We start from the raw sequence: 17,635 nt of genomic DNA, 5'->3' as shown, positions 1-17,635 counted from the left end.
AGCCGCATCGTGGGCCCCATTTCTCGCGCAATGATCCCCAAGATGGCTTAGCCTTGGCGTGAACTTCATTCCTAACCCACGATCATTGGCCAGACTTCAACTTCAGCTTGATCCACTATTAAGGACTCCGTTTTGACGATCATTCAAGGGCAATTGAACTCAGACGATGCAAATCTCGGCAATGTCAAAATTGGAGGAGTCTTTCTACTGACTCCAGCTACGAAGAACATGGTTGGAGTGGCAGGGCGATCTAAAGCGTGCCACACCTGCAGGCAGAGGAGAATCAGGGTACGTCGAATCAACCATCCTTGCGATCTACATCATGCGCCCTCCGATTGACAGACCTGGAGCTGACTGGATCATCTTCTCAAAGTGTGGCGCTGAAAGGCCGAGTTGCGATAAGTGCCGCAAGTCCGGCCGTTCCTGTGCAGGCTATCAGAGAACACAGATATTTATTCCGTCGCATTACACACAGTCTTCTGATAGCAAAGCAAGAACCTTATATGCCCCTTTATCTCTTTCGCGGCGCCATCATGGGTATATTGACTGACAATATACGATTGCAGTGTTGCCACAGGCCGTATCAGCACGTAATGTAACCAGAGATCAGTTCTTGGCTAATTTCATCGACCGTCAACTACCATCCTGTATCCTCGCCTCAGGTCATCTCAACGATCATCGCAAATGGCTCCTTCGATTACCCGACATCGCATCACTGACTCCGGCCATGGAGTATGCCATCCTATCTCTCAGCACTGCGGCCTTGGAGGGAGATGGCTCCTCTGGCGGCCAGAGCCTAAAGCTATACACTAGAGGACTGTATGAGCTACAAAAAGCGATTGATGATCCCAAGATGAGATTAGATGACCAAACTCTTGCAGCTTGCGTCTTTCTCGGTATGTTTGAGTTCGCAGAGTGTCCAGGACGAAGCGTCAGCGCATACATGAGGCATTATCAGGGGGCCATGGCACTCTTGCAACTTCGTGGGCCCGAGCAGCACATCGGTGGCCTGGCGCACGATGTCTTCCAAGTACTGAGGATGCATACTGTAAGGTAATTCGTACAATGGCCGTACAATGTTCTGACTTCAAGTAGGCGTTTCAAGGTCTGGCCCAGGGTTATGGTGGTCAATTAGCCAAGCCATCATGGATGGAAGGACCATGGATATCGAAATCCAAGACTATGCACGACCTACTTCTCGATATCTTTCTTCAAGTTCCGGAACATTTATCCAGAAGCAGAGCGGTTATATCTTCACCGCTAACTCAATCTTTGTATACTTCTGGCCTTAAAACGTTTACCGGTCTACTAGCCCTCGATGGACAACTCAGTCAATGGTTCGAGTCATATCAATATACCTATCCGACGCTTTACTGGCCAGAGTTGTCCACAGCCAGCAGCTCGACAGACAGCGAGGAGCTGGGTAGACTCTACCCAGTGTCGTTCCAGTTTCCGTCCTACTATGTAGCAGAGACCATGGTACTTTACTGGGTGATGCAGACCTTGATACATGCCAGCATCTCTTTACTCTGCACCAGGTTAATACATGGCGAGACCAAGGACACCACAGGCCTTTCTGGTGATGATCGGTTAGGCAAAGGCAATGATTACACGTCTATAAATCATATGCAACATATAGTCCAGTCCTCAGACTTCATGCTATGGCCAGAGACATCAGCTCGCTACATCTGTCAGTCAGTGGAATATTTCTTACAAGGAGAGTTTCGTGGTATGGGCGCTGGTGTTGTTCTATCACCATTATTGGTAGTCAAAGCATGTCTATCGAGGTCAGCACGGAATTTCTCCAGAGAGATCAAGTGGATTGACGAGGCGATTGGGCGCATTCAGCATAATGGGGCTGGGTTAGCTGCTTGTGTTTGACTAATAATGTAATCTGACAAGCCCCTCTGCTATCGTATTCTCAAGAATCACTGTCACCTTCCTCGTCTCTTGGTTCCCATTGGCCCATACGGTATAACAGAGCCTTGTTTTCTTCAAGAGGCATCTCGCCATAAAAGTGAGCTTCCATACCATAATTCACATCCCGCCAGTACTCTAGACTCATATCGCGCTCATGTCTTTTCGAGGCAATGCTAGCGTCCTTGCAAATAACTCCACTGTAAGAAAGAATTCCTTCCACTTGAAGCTTATCAAGATCAACCCTAAGACCCTTGGGGTTTTCGCCTGATACGTTGGGATGTTCGCGTATCGCACTGAAGACAAACCGCCAGTCGATGTCAGCTGGTCCTCGGCAGACTTTACCAGATACCTCGAGATGTCGCAGACTCTTCAAGTGGAGAAGCCAGTGTGCAAGGGCCTGAGGGAAGATGTTGCCCTTCTGTGTCAGGTGAATAAGCTCCGGGAAGTCGTGGCTGGGCTTCCGAGTTGGCCAGCAGAGAACACCTTTTCCGACCTGATCTATGCCATAGGCGAAGTGCTGTATGCTGGAATGACACTTGTCCAGCAGATCGTGACAAAAGTCGCCAGCCTTGATCTTCATTTTCTCGGCGTGTGAGTTTGACATGCCCCAAAGATGACGCTCGACGAGACCGTTCTCACCAGAAGGGATCTCGGGCGAGATGTGGAGAACCTTGAGCTTGCTGAAGTCGAGGTCTTCCCAGCCGGTAATGTCCTTGCACTCGACGCCACCAGTCATGAACAGCTGAATGTTGAGATTTGGGATAGCAATGCCCGATGTTGCGAGGCATGTGAAAACCATGGTGATGAGTTTATCACCTGCGACGGCGGCAGCATGCTTACAATGGTACTCGACGGTGGGTTCGGAATTCTCATTGCGGAGCTCAAAATGCGCCCATTTATCTTCTTGATGGTCATGCCGTGGAAGCTGCCACGGCATCCCCATTTCCTCCCTGCCGATCGCGTCAAGATACTTGACCTGGCGAATTTTTTCACAATTGTAGCTTAGAAGCTTCACCTTCTCGAGGCGGTCTCCCAAAGTCTTCAGAATCTCTGTCCATGCTTGCTTAAGCTCACCCTCTGAATCCTCAAGCAATGCCTGCGTGTCTTTAGCATCGCTCATGTATGCATCATATGCAGACTTCAACCCTTCAGGCCAAAATAGCACGCATGATTCCTGTGAGCTGCGGAGGATCTTCTCATACGCTTGGTAGGGAAGCGCCCAGCTGGGTGGTGTCGTGAACGTGACGGAATGGACATACTGTGCCACGCGCGAGAAGTCACCGCGCTGAAGACTCGTGAGGCTAGCACGGGTGGGCTCCAGGTAGATGTTGCTGAAGAGGATGCTGTTCAAGGCATCGCTATCTGCGAATGTTCTGTGCGCCAATCTCAATGACTTGAGGTTCTCATGGGTTTCTGTCTCTATCTTGACATTACTGGACAGCGTAGTTAGTACTAAGCGCTAATAACATCTACTTGGTCTACGTACGGGTACTCAGCGCTAAGAGGAACGTGGATGAAACGCAGTTCTTTGACGATCTCGGCGAGAATCTCCGAGGGCAAGTTGAGCAACTTGCTCTTGTCCTGTCGCAATTCAGACAGCATTTCTGATGTTTGATTGAGGTAAAATATCTCAGAGTTCCAATGGAAGAAAGAGCGGTCCATAATATAGGAAGAGAAATAGAGCCAGCTTTCAAAAGCCCAACATGGTCGAGCATGGAAATTGGACCCTCTCCAAAAGGAACGCTGATTGGGTATTTGGTGGGAATGGCTCGATGCTGCCTACAGAAGCCCCGCTACAGCTGAAAGACCCCATTCACACGAGTCAACCCAACAATACTCGGAGACTACCGCAATTGGACCTGATGAAAAAAGAAGTGAATGTTCAGTGAACGGTCGACAGAAGGTGACGACACATTCTCCCCCTTGGCTTTCTGGGCAAGCCAGAATCCACTTGGCTATATCTGCTGCTGGTGATGGTAACTGTCACATTAGTGCCAACCTAAGAGTTTCGTTATCAAGCGCGGTTTGTAGAGGATCAACACCTGAATCTCGTTGGTTTGACCCTGTCGATGTCCATATCAACACTAGAGACTTTCACAAGGATGTGAGTGTTGGGAAGATCTTGAAGATACTATTTCCCTGGATTCGTGGATATCAATCGAAGTTTATATCATGTTTAACTACAGGTTCATGAATCTAGGGGTCAGCATAAATTTAAGTGACCCCTAGATTCATGATGCCGCTCTTGAAGAGTTATAACTGTATGAGGCCTGTTGGAGATGAGAGACTTTAATGATTTCCAAGTCTTTCATCGTAGACTCTGTTGTCTATGCCTCATCTTGTTCTTCCTCCTCTTCATTGTCCTCATCCCAATCTTCACTCTCACTGCCTTCTTCATCTGAATCAGTCTCCACCATCCCAACATCCCAATCGTTCATCAAGTATCGTAGTCCATGGTTATCCTTAAATCGCATTTCGTTGTAGAAATGCTTCTCTAAAGAGTAATTCTCCTCCATCAACCCTTCAGGATCTGTGCAATAAGTATGCCTCTCCGTAGCAATACTGCTATTGTGGCAAATCACCCCTCTGTATGTCATACTAGTCCAATCAGCTGACTTGATAGATTCAAACTCTACAGAGAGACCTTTTGGGCGTGGCCCTACAACACTTGGGTGGTCTCGAACAGCATCGAATACATGGCGCCATTCGACGAATAGAAGACCCCTGGATAGTCGTAAACCACCGAGTCTCAGATATCGCAGGTTTGGCATGTTCTTTAGCCGTGAACTAAATCTGATGGGATTGACAGAATCGAAAGAATGGTCTAAATTCTCAAGAGATGGCAAGGAGGAAAGTGGTGGCTGGGTAGGCCAGTCCAGAACGCCAGTTCCGTCAAGAATAAGGGTATTTAATGTTGATTGGGACTTGGCGACCAACTCATGGACAATCTTGGAAGCACTTGACTCGATTTCTTCCACTTTCGGGCACGGTAGAGTCTGAAAAACAGTCTTACTAGCCCAATCATGTTCATTGTGCGGAATGTCTGGGCCAAACTCAACCTTTTCGAGTTTGGTAAAGTTTAGAAAATCCCACCCAGGCACTTTGGTGCAATCAACGGTTCCTGTCATTGCATGCTTGATCGAGATCTGCGGTAAGGCAATACCAGAAGCTGATAGACACGATATGACTGTCGAAAATAGCAGGTCACCAGCAATAGCAGCGGCATATCGACAGCCATACTCCACACTCCTGTCTGTATGGTGATGAGGGCCAAGCTGGCAGAATGCTCCTTCATCTGCTTTCCAGAGGGAGGTAATGTAGTCGACTTGGCGCAACTTATCGCACCGGAGGCTAAGCAGACTAACAGCCCGTAAGTTTCCACCAAGAAGCTTAAAAGCTTTCGTCCATAGGCTCCGAAGCTCACTTTCTGGCTCTTGAAGCAAGAACTTGGAGTCTATCGCACAGCGTATGTACAAGGCATAGGCACTAGCCAGCTGCGACTCGTTTACCGGAGGTTCGCCTTTGGGGGTAGTCTCGATCAGAATCTGCTCAAAAGTCTCCAAAGGAAGTTTCCAGCTTGGAGGATTAATAAAAGTAACAGTAGATACAAAGCTTGCAATGCGTGATACGTCGCATTTTTGAAGACTAAGTAATCCTGCGCGTGATGCCACGAACTGGACGGAGTCAAATAATAAAGCGTTGATGCAGCCCAAATTGACAAACCGCCGATGTGTCAGTCTTCTGTTCTTAAGCTGACGCCTTGTGCTTCTTTTGAGTAGGGTAAGCTCAAATGGCTTCTTTTAATACCATGATTCGAACGCAAACCTATGGAGTTGTGAATATGGGTCGTTGACTAACTCGGTTACGACCTGGGTAATGATTTCGGTAGGCAGCTCAACAAAAGTGCTCGGATTGGCCATGTTGATTTATGCACGCTGACGAAATGTCTGTGGGTAAATAAAGTAAAGACGCCTGTGTTTGTGCGAGAATGGTTTTAGATGGACGTGTTGTGTCTTATAGACGAGTGCTGGAACCACGGTAATCAATTGGTATGGAGCTGTTTATGCCGTGGCGTGCCGCCCATTTACAGGGGTAAGATCACCACGTAACGTTACCTTGGTTATCCACGCCCACTGAACTTGAGCTTGGGTAAACATGTGAATATGTAGGCGGCTTTCAAGCCCAGCTTCTATCGTTTATCTCACCACCCACTTCTTCACCGTCCACATTTTAGCGCATGTATGTAATATATAAATAACACTCATTTCTTCTCAAAGACCTCCTTCCTCGTCATTTGCTCTCTGATACCCTTTTTCCTCTCCCAGACAAATTCGGCGGTGCCCCTCATCGCCATCGCGAGCAACTGTGACAGCCTTCCTCCATATTTCAGATTTCGAAGATTGCTGAGTTAAATCATGCACGCCATCTGGCGGCTTGGATGCAAGAGCAAGAACCAACATGTCTCCAAAATTGTCCCATTCAGAGCCTTGCCACGGATCCTTCGATACAAGAATTGTAATCAAGTGTATCGATACTAATAAAACATGCAGAAGAAGAAAAGAAAATGCCAATGGGATACTGTGGCTGCTTTCAAAGCGATACGCGTACGTGTAGTAAGATCGAGTGTAGGCTACCTTGTCTCTTGTTGAGTCATCTGACGATGTAATTCCTGCAAAGTAGTTGGGCCATGAGACATTGTTTCCCGCTTGAGAGATCGCGTCTGTGATATGTAGACCCAGAAACCGCTCTTGACACTCCCGTCTGTCGTCAGCTACACAATAGTCTGCAATGGAACGAAGGAACGACCCATTAGAGAACGATGAGATGCCTTCCAACCACTTGCCATCCATATGGATAACATCGCTGGAGTTTCTATCGAACTTTACTAGTGGGTTGAAGTGACTCCAGGGTCGCGAGTAATGGGGGAGCTCGATCCATGTATCAGCCTCTGCCCAACGAGCAAATATTAGGCAGAGTGTATAGTGACGCTCAGGCTTATCGTCTTCCTCATTTCGAGCAGTATTGGCAAACAGTATGTTGCCACTCACCAGCCATTCTTCACTTACTGGAAGGTCGATGAAGCGATAGTCGGTGGAATTGCTACTATGCAAATCCGCAAGAGCCGAAGAGTCATTGAGACTAAGGGAGACTCGGAAAGGAGTCGACATATCGTTCGACTGCCAAGCAGAAAAATGAAATGAGAGGCTCTCATTACGGACTGTGCCCCCGAGGCATTGCACAGCGACAACAGGCTGTTTCCAAGACTTTTGAGTTCCTGTTCCATTAACTTGTTGTTTGCAAGAGGTAATCCATGATATCCCAGTGGTCATTCCTTTGACGTCTCTTGGAGAAGCGTTTCCCAGCGCAAGTGCGATGAATGATAATTGGCTATTAGCCACTGTAGGCAACCCATAATCCCCATAATCCGCCGTCGCAATGTACGAAAATTCAGACTTGTTGAAGTTGGAATACGAAATGTTCTGATTTTCTGGTCCAACTGTGCCAACCGCACGGTAATCTGCCCTGAGGAGAGTATGTAAAGGTATGGTGGAGGGATCTATAATGTCTCTCAGGTAGGGTCCAGACTCTGCATCGAGTCTTGTTCTGTATTCCATATGAGGGATCCACTGGGTGGGGTCGTATATGGGGAGGAATTTGTAAGTTGGGTCAAAATGGTGGTCCTTCCACCAATCCTGGCGAGGGATCATGGCAATGGCGGACAGTGGACTTGCTGCAAGGCACAGTATGGATATCAACATGATCAACCCTGTTGTAGCCCGTCGATACTGAGCTGCCCTGCCAGAATGCAACGCTGGAGCCCATAACTGACGACTGATGAGATATCGCAAAGGTGCTGAGAGATTCAAGGGAGACGACAAAAAGCCAAGCGGCACACCAACATCTTGGCGCTTCAAGCCGTAGGATATTTGGTGCAGAAGAATGTCTCCCAGTGACACTAGGATGAGGGTTTCGTGACCCTTGGCTGCAAACTGAAGGCCGTTAAGAGATTCAGTCGAAGGGTCCACCCAGCGAACTTGAGCAATGTAGAGAGACAAAAGGGTCATGGTTATTGCCACGGGCGGTAGATGCACGAGTGCAAAATAGCGACAAGCTGACAGTCTGCTGCTTTTACGTGCCGAATTTTTTGATATGCTACCAGAAGTCGTCGGTGAACCAGGAAAATAAGGTGGAGGATTCGATTTCCTTTTATTGTCGAAAAGGTTCCCGGTTTGCTGGAATTTATCAACATCAGATTGATCGACCATTCGCGCTCCTTGCCATGATGCTTTAGGCAAGCTTGAGATACTTTGTCCATCAACCTGCTCTCGGTTAGAGTAGCTCCAAGGTCGTTAAGAAAAAAGCAGTACCAGTGATGTTGAAGAACCATTCCCCATGTCGACATCCCCTAATGTCTCCAGTTCATGGTCACGTTCGCGAGACATCGTCATCGGCTCTTAGTTGCGATGCAATAAGAGTGAGAGAACATAAAAGTGCTCGAACAGCGGGGAGGGTACGTTAGATAACCTTGTTCTTATGCTTCTTGCCGCCGCTTTCATCTGACGTAGTTGCCAAGCAAAGTTGGATCGAGGTGCATAATCAGGTTGTGATTTTGCCAGCTGTGAGTGGCTGATGAGACTTGCACTGTGAGAACAACGCGAGAATTGGACAGCGTGCCATGTTGTTTTGGCCCCCAATATAAGCAGGAAGGTTGAGCCTAATCTCGGATATTTATCAGTTGTAACGTTGGACCTACGCATATTTTAGGACTCAAAAGAAGCGAATACGAACTGTTGCCCAGGGAGACTTTCAACGCCTGTATTCAATTAATGCATCCTATGTCTATCTTTCACGAATGACATATCGCAGTAACTTCTATTGAACAGATGTCAACTATACAGCAAGCGATATTCCAACTATGACAGGAGGAGACTAAGAGATCAACTAGCCATGCTACCTTGACAAGGAAAACATCAAGCCCAAAGCTTATAGATACAAGACATTCATCCCCAAAAGAAGCAATGATGCCCATTGGCCTCTCAGCTGACCGTTTCCAAGGCTCTCAGCCGCGTTGCTCTCAACTGGCGCAGTGGTAGAAGATACTGCAATGGTTGTTGGTGATGCGGTTTCGGTACTCTCCGGAGTTGGAGTGGTCTCAACTTCACTTTTGACAACGCTCGGAGTTTCCGTGGACTCTAACCAAGGCTGCGCCATCGTACCCGTGTGCGGTAGAATAGTTGACGCCTTTTTCTCAACTAGCACCGACTTGGGGCATAGCTTGTCCATACGCTCCCGTTGGGTGACGATCCAACTGTTGGCGGGGCTGTAATTGCTGATGTCGAATCCCCAGAGGCGGCGGACGTAACAAGGCTCGCAGAGGTATTTGGCAGGAAGTTCTTCATCATCGTCCGTCTCAGGGAACGAATCTATGATAGCTGAAAGAAGGGAATTAGTATTATATACCACGAATGATTTTTTTACGCACCGTTGCAGTATTTTCCCGTCTTAGCATCCTTGTCGCAGATCTGTCGTCGACCCTCAACCATATTGCCCGGGCGGTATCCCTCTGGCTCACAGTATTTGGCAAACGATGCGGTCCACTTTTGCAGGGAGTCGCCGCATTTTTTGGCGCAGATGCTATCAGTGATTGTGAAGTCATCACCCTCTTCAATCGAGCCCTGCCATCCGGTACTTCCCGCGTCATCGAGACTAGCATCGCAGTCGATGTCTGTGAGCATGACCTTTGCGCAAGCCTCAGGTAAGTCGTACTCCTCCACCAATCGCTTTACCGCATATTCCTTATATGCAAGGAAGGCGTTCGCGGTCCAAAGGAGGTGAGAAGTGAGAAAGAGCGTGGATGACTTCATTGTATAGTTAGTCAGTGACCCAGCAATTAAAAGAGTGAAATTGAAGGGCTTGGAAAGGAAAGAATGGAATAATCGCTCTCGTAAAACCTTTCTGCAAAGGGCGGCTTCGCTCGCTTTATGGGTAGAGAGGATGAAGGATGGCCCATGATCGTGACCACGGCAGAATCATGTGTCATTCGCATTGTTTTAATGGGCCTGCCAATAGGACCTCTGAATTAAAATTGTAACTTGGGGCCAAGGACGCCAAGTCGGTTGAACAAACACTGCGACCGAGCTCAATCCCTGTCTAGCGCAGTTCACGACCCTTTTTGATGTAACAAGCTGTTGGTTGATGGTAGCAAAAACCAAAAGTACCATCATTATGGTTTGGTTTGAACGCGAAGTGGATATTGCATTACATAAACAGCGAGTCAGAGTTTTCTTTTAATTGATGCTTAACAGAAAAAATTTATCCAGCTAGTAATTATACCAGAGTATTTATCCTTCTCTCTTATTATCCATATAACTTTATAAAATCTTATTCTTTATGCTTAATTCTTAGTTTATGCTTTGATTTAACTCTACCTAGTAGACATACCTAAAAGCAGAGGTGCGCTCTTAGGAACCCCCCCAAATCTGAATTGGAATATGACTGTTCAGAGATGGAGGTATTGCTGTTGCACCTTTTGCAATCCCAAGATTAGCCCGAAGAAAATGCCTCATCCTGGCTACCCATTCTCTTCTCCCCGACAGGTCGATACCAATGATATTAACTTGCTCGAGGCATAAACCGAGAGTGGGCAAAACCTGTAGGCTGACGTACCCTAACAGACTTGGGATAGCTTCGGCTCTGTAATATTGTGGATCTTGCTTGACGATGTTCACAAAAGTCGAGAGGCAAGATTCACATAAGCTGTCGGTAAACGAAATGAGCTTAGATTCCGTTTCGGCTTGGCAGAGAACAGGATTAGGCGTCTCTTTGCTTTGTTCAAAGATGCTGTTGGTGAACAAAAGGGCTTGGTTGAGGATAGCTCGAACCATCCAATAGAACCTCCACAGGACCTGGTGTGAAAGCGATGAGTATGTATGCAAATTGAGAGGCCTCCACGGTGTATAGAGTAAAGGTCTCAACCACTCAAGTTGGGTATCGGTCAACATATCAACAACCACATATTTCGCAGAAGGAGGCATACACTTGGCCCACTCCTCAAGCTGCTTATCTAAAGCCAAGGCCTGAGACGCAATGGCAGATAGTTGTGTGATATCTTGATCCGCCTTGTAAGTCAACAACGCGGTTCTCCATTCCACGCAAAGACATGCAGACTGGTAGATCAGATGTGTGTGCGTGTAGAAGTAGGACAACCTTGGTAAACATAGTTCCTTTACCGATGCCCATGGTATCGAAAGTCCTTGTCCAGTTACAAGGCCAATGTGAATCTACAGTAATATAAGAGTTATTACTTACACACAAAGTAAATACGGAAGGGTGGATGTACCATTTGCATAAAAATGAAGATAGATACCTCATACTCTGCGGGAGAGTCTATGATTTTGTCTTGCCCTCGTAAATCTAACAAGGTACAGCCTCCGCTGATATGGGACACCCAAGAGCCTTCAAGCGCGATAGACTCATCTACCAGGCCCTAAAAGAAATCAGCAAACAACCTTTCGATAGTGACGCACAGCCAATCAATTTATTGCCGCTTACCTCATATATTCCAAGCACCATAATGGAGTTCATAACTTCGCAGTAGCGAGACGGGTCAACAAGGTCATGCATCTTATCTCTCAGCATGTGTATCGACTCTCCATATAGCTTGGCTGCATCCTTTAGTGCTCGATAAGAGTTAAATCTCTGTCCATAGCTAGCATTGGCTAGTGCATTGACGGACTTGTGTAGCAGGCCGTCTATGCTGGAGTTGAGATATATCTCAGGAAGGCGGCTATACCAAGCTAGAGTCTGTCCAAGTGGGATATTTGCGTGAGTCGACCAGTCGAAGAAAAATCTTTTTAGTATCTGTGTTTGTGAGGACGCTGGCTATAGAAATAATCAGTTGATACACAGGAGACATGATATGTTAGTGTCGGCAACATACCGTAAAGAGACCAGACTTCGTGATTGCCGATACACTATCGCTAGTAGAGTTCGTGTCTGAACCCTCATCAAAGCAATTTTGCGGTTGTCCCCTATCAAGTCTATCTCCGTCGGGCCAAATACAAATTTGGGCAGTTCGAACACAATAGTGGCAGGAAGGCTTTGTCTCGTCACACTTTTTGTGTCTTGTGCGACAGACAAGACAGCCAGATCTCGACCGAGGGTAATGCCGACGATGTTTAGTTGGATATCGTGCTCCCTTACAGGCTGGACTCTGCTGGCTGTCCATGTGCATAACAAAGCTAGACTTTGATACTCGTAGTAATTCCCAGCCACGGCGTTGCAGGTATGCCAATGGTGTAGTCAAGATACAGGAATGTAAAAGGAAAGTATAGCTTTTTATTAATCATGAACGGGACCACCAGGGATTGCTCGGCACTTGCCTTCTAAGCGAAAAACCTGGCAGAGATAAAGATTAATTTGGCACTAGTCGACGCCTCTATGTTCTTAGCTTGTAGCTATTGTAGAAAAAGGCTCAGCTGAGCATTAGTACCCCCGCAAATACGGTAAATTTCACGCTGTATTGAGAGAATATTCTGTGAATCAGGCATAGAGGACAGGGCTCTTCTTATCTAAACGCTTATCGCTGATGGCGGCCCTTGCTGATGAGCATGTGACTAAAGTCTGGCCAATAAACAAGGACCCAATGTCACATTCTGGCCAGATTGGTATCCACTTCAAGTAGGCCCACAAAAGGGGGGGCCGGGCCTTAGATCGGCAGATCTTTGTACCAGATCGCAGTCTGAAGGATCTTAGCTAGAGGTCTTCATCTACACAACGTAGGGGCTAACAGGATTTAACAATGTCAATGTATGTAACCACTAACGGCTGTAGGATATATACAAAACACCCCTTGATCTTCGTGAGTCTATTTGTTATACAGTTTTGACAGCAAAGCTTCTTGAAGAAGTAGATTCACCGCTATCCCTCACAGTGTTAACTCCATCTCTTTCCATTTCACAAGGCCTGGAGAAGCACTATGCGCAGCCATTTCGGCTTTAAAAGCGAAATTTTAATATCTCTCTACCTGCCTGCCTACATAAGTACAAGTCACTGCCCTAGCTATCACTACCCTGCACCGTCTCAACGCCCTACCCTCATGACACCAAATGCAGTATTACAAGTCTATAAGATTTCTTCTAAAGGGAACGGCAGCTTGCGGAGGTCATACTCAGAGGGGAATTAGAGCAGAATGCTTCACATTTTAGCAGGAGAATCGGACTCGATTGGCTGCGATTAACCTACACTGCGCTCAAAATTGATGTATAAATGTATAATAATCCCAGTTCATCAGATTGATCCTCAAAGGGAGAGTCCAGATGAAACAAGTCCACGGCCCGAACAGCCGAAAGCAGACATAGAATAGTAAGCTACAGTAGACAAAATACATACGCAATTGACAGATAACCTCAACAGCTCTTGTCACTTGTAAGTACGCGTGGAACCGCATAAACCTAGGCAAATCTGATGTGAAGCGATTAACTTCACATGCTTCCATAGTGGCTTGGGTGTATCTAGGCCTAGAGCAGTCTGGATTGCTTCCGAGTGGAGTATGTAACTCTCCAGCCTTTCCTGATGTTAAGATAGGCTTGGGCCGTTTTTCTAGAACCAGGCTATGTCGAACATGTCGTCGAGATTTAACTGGTCAATTAAGTTGCCCTTGTGGCTTATATGTTTGGAATGACAGATGCGGGGTAGATCTCGTAGACTCATTGCATCGGGTATAAAGTTTTGCAGATGGCTGGATCACTCTACTCTCTTTATGGCTCTGTTGATCATTCTTTGCCGCGCGTTCGACTATCTCTCGTCCTACGTGCATCCTACGTCTTTGCCGAACATCCCCTTTCTCCAAGCTCCACCTTCTTCAAGATACATATCGCGATGCCATCCGGGTCTCCCCAAACCATCTCCATAAAGAGAAGCAGTCAAAGAGGCACCTGGGGTAATTTATCATTTGGTGAAATTGATATTGAAAATATAGATGGTCAAATGTTCCATGGCCCTGGAGTTGCTCAATCTCATGTCGAGCGACCAGGTACTCAGCAGCCTGAAGGAGGCAATCACTTCTTTCGCGCTTCAATCACACACTAAACTCACCTTCAAGGATAGATAATGCAAGTAAAGGTCAGAAGTAAACTCTACCCTGAAGACTAGTAACTATCTACTGTTTACTTAATACTAAGGGAGAAAGTATTATAGCTAGATTGACCCTGCAGTTGAGGCTCGTGGCTGAGAGCTTAAATCAGCGGACAGAACTTAGATCCAATGGGGTTATCAATGTACGTATTAAGATGTGGTTCGGGTTAATCTTTACCTAGTAATTACGACAATGGAATGCTTATTAGTTATGAATAATTAAAACATTGGCCTGTATGTTTTACTAAAATACATAGTGTTACATTAACTTGGCAAGGTTTGATTAGAAAACTATGGATAAAGATACTTTATATATTTTTGAAATACTATATCTTCTTTAGAATTAATTATAGACAAAATATAGGAAATGTAAATAGCTCTTTATTATTATCAGTATGGGGCTATCCAGACCTACTTGATCTGTGCCACTATTACCTCGTGAGTATAGACTTAGCAAGCCACAATAAATAGGGTTGCTGTAGTATAGCTCTCAAATACCAAGACTTGCCTCCACTGTGATCTGGACGTGCGGGGAAGTTAATGCCTTTGAGACTGCAGTATACGTCCTGTGTTACAGAAGTAGAATAGATGAGAGATAAATTGGAACGCAAGCCTATAGAAATTGACCTCTTGCATCAAAACGGATGATATTGATTAACGTGGCGCATCGTTTCGGCGGGTGTGCGGCCCTCAAGGTTTCTCCAACAGCCACGTATCCAAATTGTGGCTTTTCGCCTCATATGAAAACGGCAATTCAAGCTGCATGCTATCTCTCCTACCATTTGGCAATGAACGACTAGTTCCTCTGTTGTTACGGCAACTCAAAATGCCACGAATCAGGAGTCTGAATACGAGCCTGATAAGCTATTGGCTTGACGTCTTGTGATACAATTCACAAGAGTCGAGACTTCGTTAAGCTTTCCATTTACATTTCTCTCCAAGCAGTAGCTTAGGAAAGCAGATCTTGAGCGTCCAACAGTGTAGAAGCTCACGTCACCTATCTCCAACTGAACTGTATATATAGAGTCAGTATTTCTCTCTCTTGAAGTACTCAGCAACTCAGTCTTCAAATAGCTCACTTTTACACACATTACTTACAATACCTTATATCCTCTCTATTAACACTCACAAAATGCCTGCCCGCTCTACACAAATCACCATTGAAAACCACACCAGCCAGGACTTTCACGGCGGCCACGGCGGTCTGGACCACGGCATATGGAGCGAAAACATTCCCGATACTATTCCCAAGGGACAATCCGGTACTATGAGAGCTGAATCCGACGGCATCATGAGCGGTGATCAAGGCTATGTTATCTACACGTCTGCGGCCGGTAACCTGCAGTTTGACTTCGATAATCCTTATGTTGGTGATAATTCGTACCACCCTTCTGTCCCCAATCAGTTCAATGTCTCCAGCAGTGGTGGAGACGGGAACAACTGCATTATCACCTATACTATCACCGGTAAGTGCCTCTTTTACCAATGATGAACACTCACTGACTAGCTATCGCAGAGAAGCTCGGGCATGGACATAAGTGAGCTCTCAAATCGAGTCAATGGCTGTGTCTGTTGATATGAAGGAACTAGCCTCTTGGAATTTCCTCTCTGCTCTTGTCAAATGCCTCCGCCAGATGAGAATTAGACGGGATACATAGGAGTCTTTAGGAGATTATATCAAGCAGCTTACTTGGAAGTTACATCTTACACCTACTGTCTACCTTCTCTTGCTCCTTTCAATGATTCTTGTTCGAGTGGTTCCATGCTTTCTGAAGTATGATCTTGATTCGATAGTCCTGACAGCTGATGCTTGCATCGCGCGCCTTACCTCGTTATGAGCTGCGCGAAGCTCTCTATCGATATGGGTTTGGAACATCTTGGGCAGCCCTTCAGCTTACCTGTCACCTTTCCATTCCGCAGGTATCTTACCAAGCGACGCTAAGGCTTTCTATTGAAGATGGGGAGTATAGATATACAGCCCAGTGTAAATCGTGCCAAGCAAGTGTTTGTTCAAGACTTGTTATGCTTCACTTCTTGCATCTCATCATGTCGGGACCATTCAAGATGCTCTGCCAGGTCATGCATTGCTATTGTTCAATGTCACTGGAGGCTGCGTGATTGACCAAGCAACTTGTTTTATTTTGTTTTCTAGTTATATGAAGGAAAGTATTAACATCAACTGACTGACTACCTTAGAAACAAACAAACGAATGATCTAGCATCTGTATCTGCCCTAGGAAACTCTCCACCAATCCCAACCATAGTCCACGACGAAAGCAAGTTAGGCTTTGCCCACGGAGCTTTACTGACCCAACTAGCTTCCTAACCACAGTTCACCGTATGTGCTGGGTACTTGTTAGGCTGAGAAGTAAGGCGCAAATGACCCTTCCAAGTGCCGCCGTGATCAAGCACGCAACAGCCAGTGATAGCCCCATGCTTATGCTGCCAATCGGCACAGTCCTTCACCGCAGCTAGGATAGTCTTCGTCTCGGCCGTAGTCTTGCAATCATGGCCACTGGTAGTCGCCAAATATGCATAACCCTCAATCATATGACCATTCGAGTCGGTGCCTGTCGTCATGGAGCAAGAATTGTGGTTAGACTTGCTCTTGATAATGTCGGCAATCTGTTTGTAGATATTGACTGCTGACTCGGAAGCCATAATGGTAGCGCTACCAGCCCCGACCACCGTAGCCCACGTCTGAAGGTCGATATGGCGACGTTTCTCAAAGGCAGAGACGTAGCTAGAATCAACGAGGTGCAGGGTTGCGGTGAGGTTCGAGTCTGGGCCGTTCCATTGCTTGACAAGGGGAACGTAGCTTACGCGTTGATTCTGCTTGTCATACAGCCCAAGACTCGGTTCAACAAAGCCAAGTGCGAGGTAAGCAACCCAAGTTTTGCTGGGGTTGACCATGTTCCTGATGAAATGCGGATTACGACTGCAGCGGCGTCTATAACAAAGATGAGGAGTAGAAACTGAATATCTCCCATAGTCTCCATGGCAGGTGGTCGGATGTATGTCTTGAGGGAGTCGGAGGGCCCTTTTATATCTGAAATTCGTCTGGCTTTTTGCTCGTTGCTGGTTTCCCGAGGCTCTCTCGTGTTCGTGGCTTTGGCTTGCAATTTCGAATTTTCAAGGATGAGAAAGCTGATTGTGTTGGTTGTTGGCTCTAGTTGTTGGTTGTTGGTTGTATATAAATGCATTGGACAAGGGTTTTCATGCGGGGGGCCGGATGACACGGAACAATTCACAAGCCACATGTGATAACTGTTGGCTCTAGTGAGTACAAACAACACACAAAACCTTCCTGATAATTCACCCTTCTGTATCCTAATAACCAGCCCATAGTAAGTCGCTATTACTCAAAAGACGGAAACACGCGCTTAATCGCAGAAGATGGAGTATATAGCTAAGCGCGCTGTAAGCTTAACAAGACACGCGAATTTCCCTAGTATTGGACTCTTTAGACTCTTCAAGCGTTGGCTACCTCCGGCCCCCGATTTTGAGTTTATTTCGGAACGAATGTGCCGGGCTGCGTGGGAAATGGAACATGCTGACCGAATGAATGTGCGGCAAATCT

General features: G+C 46.5%; 7 protein-coding genes across 7 annotated transcripts; 2 read left to right on the top strand and 5 right to left on the bottom strand.

The window, feature by feature from the left end:
* Positions 1 to 533: 533 nt before the first annotated feature.
* FSUBG_10199 (uncharacterized protein) lies at positions 534 to 1,881 on the top strand (the record flags this gene model as incomplete). Its single annotated transcript, XM_036674753.1, has 3 exons — positions 534 to 537; positions 606 to 1,048; positions 1,096 to 1,881. 3 exons carry the CDS (start codon positions 534 to 536, stop codon positions 1,879 to 1,881), a joined length of 1,233 nt encoding a protein of 410 aa, XP_036534307.1.
* A 40-nt stretch (positions 1,882 to 1,921) lies between these two features.
* On the bottom strand, positions 1,922 to 3,522 carry FSUBG_10198 (uncharacterized protein; the record flags this gene model as incomplete). The annotated part of the gene is made up of 2 exons (XM_036674752.1): positions 1,922 to 3,353; positions 3,407 to 3,522. The coding sequence occupies 2 exons, from the start codon at positions 3,520 to 3,522 to the stop codon at positions 1,922 to 1,924; spliced, it is 1,548 nt and encodes a 515-aa protein (XP_036534306.1).
* A 725-nt stretch (positions 3,523 to 4,247) lies between these two features.
* FSUBG_10197 (uncharacterized protein) lies at positions 4,248 to 5,840 on the bottom strand (the record flags this gene model as incomplete). The annotated part of the gene is made up of 2 exons (XM_036674751.1): positions 4,248 to 5,496; positions 5,746 to 5,840. 2 exons carry the CDS (start codon positions 5,838 to 5,840, stop codon positions 4,248 to 4,250), a joined length of 1,344 nt encoding a protein of 447 aa, XP_036534305.1.
* A 351-nt stretch (positions 5,841 to 6,191) lies between these two features.
* Positions 6,192 to 7,985, bottom strand: FSUBG_10196 (uncharacterized protein; the record flags this gene model as incomplete). Its single annotated transcript, XM_036674750.1, has 1 exon — positions 6,192 to 7,985. The coding sequence occupies one exon, from the start codon at positions 7,983 to 7,985 to the stop codon at positions 6,192 to 6,194; it is 1,794 nt and encodes a 597-aa protein (XP_036534304.1).
* Positions 7,986 to 8,904: 919 nt separating this feature from the next.
* Positions 8,905 to 9,785, bottom strand: FSUBG_10195 (uncharacterized protein; the record flags this gene model as incomplete). The annotated part of the gene is made up of 2 exons (XM_036674749.1): positions 8,905 to 9,353; positions 9,404 to 9,785. The coding sequence occupies 2 exons, from the start codon at positions 9,783 to 9,785 to the stop codon at positions 8,905 to 8,907; spliced, it is 831 nt and encodes a 276-aa protein (XP_036534303.1).
* Positions 9,786 to 15,187: 5,402 nt separating this feature from the next.
* FSUBG_10194 (uncharacterized protein) lies at positions 15,188 to 15,597 on the top strand (the record flags this gene model as incomplete). Its single annotated transcript, XM_036674748.1, has 2 exons — positions 15,188 to 15,521; positions 15,572 to 15,597. The coding sequence occupies 2 exons, from the start codon at positions 15,188 to 15,190 to the stop codon at positions 15,595 to 15,597; spliced, it is 360 nt and encodes a 119-aa protein (XP_036534302.1).
* A 780-nt stretch (positions 15,598 to 16,377) lies between these two features.
* Positions 16,378 to 16,968, bottom strand: FSUBG_10193 (uncharacterized protein; the record flags this gene model as incomplete). The annotated part of the gene is made up of 1 exon (XM_036674747.1): positions 16,378 to 16,968. One exon carries the CDS (start codon positions 16,966 to 16,968, stop codon positions 16,378 to 16,380), a length of 591 nt encoding a protein of 196 aa, XP_036534301.1.
* Positions 16,969 to 17,635: the final 667 nt, after the last annotated feature.

Source organism: Fusarium subglutinans (assembly GCF_013396075.1).
Source record: "Fusarium subglutinans strain NRRL 66333 chromosome Unknown NRRL66333_c0000172, whole genome shotgun sequence".
Classification (NCBI taxonomy): Eukaryota; Fungi; Ascomycota; class Sordariomycetes; order Hypocreales; family Nectriaceae; genus Fusarium; species Fusarium subglutinans.
Note: the sequence above shows the minus strand (reverse complement) of the source record. Positions and strands in the feature narration are given on the sequence as shown.